General features: G+C 29.5%; 1 protein-coding gene across 1 annotated transcript in view; it reads left to right on the top strand.

Moving 5' to 3' along the window:
• Positions 1-4,552, top strand: part of LOC105298436 (neurobeachin-like protein 1) — a gene marked incomplete at its 5' end in the record, with an annotated part of 29,432 nt that overhangs the window by 11,110 nt on the left and 13,770 nt on the right. The window contains 3 exons of the mRNA XM_011369707.2: positions 2,169-2,285; positions 2,676-2,837; positions 3,499-3,647. Of these exons, the coding sequence (XP_011368009.1) occupies positions 2,169-2,285; positions 2,676-2,837; positions 3,499-3,647 (428 nt within the window). The remainder of the gene's footprint in view (positions 1-2,168; positions 2,286-2,675; positions 2,838-3,498; positions 3,648-4,552) is intronic.

Below are 4,552 nucleotides of genomic sequence, written 5' to 3'. Positions count from 1 at the left end.
GTCTTTCCTTATTTGTTTCAGGTGTTATTTTTATGTCCTTTGATAAAATTTTTGATAATTTTTTTGCTTACGTGTCCTGTACTTTGTTATATTTACTTCTAATTATCATATTTTTATTATTGTTTTGGTGGAATTTTTAAAGTAATTTTTATTTCTGACTGATTATTGCTAATATTAAAAAAAAACTTTCAATTTCTGTGCCCTTATTTTGTAACTAATTATCTTACCAAATCCTTATATTCAGCTCTCATAATTATTAGTATTTTTTGGATTTTCTTTTTTTTAAGTATAAAGATACTTATTATAGCTTTGTTTATAAGTAAAATACTAGAAAATCTAAGTTTTCTTTTAAAAGGATTGAAGAGGTGATGATGCTTAAAGGTGATCTGAAAATAAAGATTTTAAAAAATCTTTTCCCGTATACTAATTATTTCATTTTCTTATCTTATTACATTATTAACTAATGCAATAGGGTAAGAAAATTATAGTGAGCATCCCTGATTTTGATGGAAGTGCCTTTACTGCTGTGCCATTTAGTACAGTTTGCTGTTGGTTCTCGTTAGTTGTGTTTTTTAAATTTAAGTAGTTACATTCCTTCTATTTTTTTCTTTTGGTAACTTTTTAGGGTTTTAATAAAATTTCAAAAAAGTTACAAAAATAGTTTATTTTTGCCATTTTTCTTAACATTTTATCCTAATCTGTTTCCCAGCTTTTTTTTTTTCTGAATACTTTTAAAGTTAGAAACATGTTTCTTTGCCCCAAACACTTCAGTATATATTTTCTAAGAACAAAGACATTGTTATACATAACCATCAGAACACTTAACATTTATGTAATACCATTATCTAATTCACAGTCCACGTTCTGATTTTGTCATTAGTCCCAGCAGTGTCCTTTACAACTGTTTTTCTCAGTTTCTCTTCCTTTTTTCATTTATAGTTTTTCTCTTACTTGTTCTTAGTGTAATGTGTTACGTTAAGAAGTGTCTTAGGTTTGAACCATCCCTGAATTCTTACAATCCGTATAATTCATGATGTATTGTTCTATTTTACTGTAAGGTTTTATTTGCTAGTGCTTTAATTATTTCTCTACTCGTAAGTGCAATCTGTTTTTGTTCTGTCTTTACCATATTTAGTACTGAGATATGCAGCCTTTATAAAATGAATGAGAAGGGTCCATCTTTCTTTGTAACTTCATTGGCTTACATAATATAGAAATGACCTGATTTTTAAAAATTAAATAGAGTGCACTAAGCACTCCGACACTCTTAGTGTCTCAGGTAATAAAGTGTTAAGAGGAATTCATCCTTATGATATAATGCAGGTAGAAGGTCTGGACAGAGTTATCTGGGATAATCAACACAAATACCATGGTATCTGGTATTTGTGGTAACATGGTAACTCAAACGTTTTATATCACAGTGATATATAAACAAAGCATGCCAAAAGCAGATGAAGAAAGAATCTTCTTCTGGAAGAAAACTCAAAAACAGAGAGATTCCTGCAATAATATTATGCTGTTAAAAGAGCATAATAAGAATATTGATTCAATAAAATAGGACCTCAAAGATGAAATTATAAAATAGCATTATAAGATTTTAAAAGGGAGATTGAGATCAAACTGATATTAAAATTGATACCATTAAAATAAATAAAGCAGAAACAGCAAGGAACAGATTTGATGTGCCTGAAAATTATTAACATGGAAGATAGAATTAACATAGTAATCAAAGTGAATACAAATATAGAAATAAAAGAAAACAATTAGAAAAAGAATGATAGCTGTAGACAAGTTAGCATAAAGATAATTGATGTGCCTGAAATAGGTACTCCAATAAATGAAAAAGAGAAGGTATTCAGAAATATAATACAAAAGTTTCTTTGACGCGAAGGAAGAATAAATCTGTAGAGGAAAAGAACAAACAGTATACCTGTTCAAATTAATCCAAAATAATTAACTGTGAAACTATTCAGATTAAGTTTTTGAGCTACAAAAGACAGAATAATTTGAGGAAACACGGAGAAACAAGAATGAGTACTGCTGTGAATAGACTCAGTGGTAAGAACTAGTTGCAATCTTTGTTTGTAATTAGTTTAAATACAGCATAAATCTTTTTATAGAAAATAGTCTATGAGAACATTACCTTTGCTCTTCTGTTTTAATATTAGGGTGGTGTTCCTGTGGGTTTAGCACCTAAACCCTTTCAGATTCTGTATGGACACACTGATGAGGTATTGAGTGTTGGCATCAGCACTGAGCTAGACATGGCAGTGTCAGGATCAAGGGTAAGATTCCAACTTTAAGAAATGCTATTTTTTTTCTATAATTTTAGAAGAAATATATTTAAATTTTTTTTCTAGAGGAACTGGTAAAAATATAGAAATCTTATACTATGTTTGTATAGGACTTTTCAAAAGTAGAATAATACAGAAAAAAACTTGAAGAGACTGTATTCTATTTTGGAACTTCACTGGTGTTATTAGTTAAGGGAAGAGTGGGCATTTTATGAAATAAAATACTATTTGAAATTTCAAGATTGGATTTTTCCTAAGGTACATGTGTCTTTGGTGGAATAATCATTTTCTAAGTTTCTTTCCAACATTTCTTTTGCCCATTTTCTCTTTTTCCTATTTTGCTGTTCTTTTTATTTGTTTTTTTCAATTTTCTATGTGTAGGATGGCACTGTGATTATACATACTATTCAGAAAGGTCAGTACATGCGGACTTTACGACCACCTTGTGAGCGTTCTCTGCTCCTGACCATTCCTAATTTGGCTATATCTTGGGAAGGATATATTGTCATCTACTCCAGCATTGAAGAAACAACCACCCTCAAGGTATCTAACAGTTTCATGCAGTAGGGCCGGACTATACGCTTGCCTTTTCCTTTCCACAATATGTATATGAGACATTTTGAGGAAGGAAAGAACACCATATTTTAGAAAGGATGTTTTTCTTTCATCATTCAGTTTATTCATTCCTTACCCTTACCTTACCCTATCACAATCTTGGCCTCATGCTTTTATTTCATTTTAGGAATTTCTGTTGGCCTAAATAATATATGATTTCAAAAATAATTTCTGATTATGTGAGACTTCATAAACTTTAGTGGAAATTATAACCAAATTGTTCTTTTTGCACAAGACGGGTATAAATAAACAAGCCATGAATTTTATATGTTTATTTTCCTTTCAATAATAAAGCTTTTTAAAAATTAAGAAAATCTATTTGTTGTGTTTTAAGAATGTAAGGTTTTTTGGACTGGATGAGATTTTAATTCTTTTGAGGAGTGAAATCTCTTATTTAAATTTATTTACTTGGCAGTCTGATTTGAAATCACTTTAATATTGTCTACACACTTTTTCTTTAAATATAATCATGTTTATTTCAGTATTTAAAACCCAATTATCATTCTGTTATAGTCATAGTTTCAATTAACAATAGTAAAACTAAGTTTTAAATTGAGATCATTGAAATTTCTTCATCTAATCTTTGCAGGATAAGAATGCATTGCATCTGTTTTCTGTAAATGGCAAGTATCTACGTTCTCAAGTCCTAAAGGAACAAGTATCAGATATATGTGTAATTGGAGAGCACATTGTCATGGGCAGCTTACAAGGGTTCCTATCCATAAGAGATCTCCACAGGTAAATAATAATAATTATTGAGGCATCACTTAAAAAGAAAGTGGTAGTACTTTCAACCTAGAGTGGAAATCAGCAATCTAAGATTTCTTTTGGTACATTTATTATGAACATTTCTCTTTTGGCAACTATGAGAAAAATGGGAAGCTAAAGTATTTCTAGATTAGTAAATGAAATATAGATGTATATTTTTTGAATGTAGAAAAATTTTGTGCCACGTATATTTTACTATAATTTAATTTTTTAAAATAGCCAGGAAGTGCCGAGCCTGGAAATTTGTCCAGTTACAGTTTGAATGTTTATAAACTTAGGGTTTATAAAGTTAGGGTTAAAAAAATTTTTTTTAATTATGGTAAATTGAACTAAAGTATTTTTAAGGCTACTATATTTTTTCATGATTGTATATGTGTGTATAAAATTGGTGGACAGTCTTTTGTTATTTAATGCAGTGAAAGAGAAGAATGTTTGAATAGTGTATATGTTTCCTATATGCCCATATACATTCTTTTTTTTCCCCCCTTTATAAACTTATTGTGGCTTATTTAGACTCCTCAAACTATTTTGGCTCCTCTGAAAAACCATTCTTATAAATCATATTCTGATCCAGGGTGTTTTTTCTTATTGCATTCAATCAGAATCACTTTGATACCAATATCTCCCTTCTATTTTTGTATTTTCCTTCTCATTTTTATCTTTCTCCTGTGGTAGAGCATTGGGTCCTCATTCCAATCATATCATTCCATCATTTTGTTTTACAACTTAGATTTCAGGATATTGTTAAGAAAATTTCAAATTAGAATAACCAATGGAATATTTTAGCAGGTTAGTGTAGAACATATGTATATCATAGGGTTCTTTAGTCTCTAATTGTGAAAGCTGTGGGCATTTTTCATAATATTTTACATAAT

This window comes from Pteropus vampyrus, unplaced genomic scaffold, assembly GCF_000151845.1.
Source record: "Pteropus vampyrus isolate Shadow unplaced genomic scaffold, Pvam_2.0 Scaffold152, whole genome shotgun sequence".
In the NCBI taxonomy this organism is placed as follows: Eukaryota; Metazoa; Chordata; class Mammalia; order Chiroptera; family Pteropodidae; genus Pteropus; species Pteropus vampyrus.
This window is presented reverse-complemented; position numbering and strand designations above follow the sequence as displayed.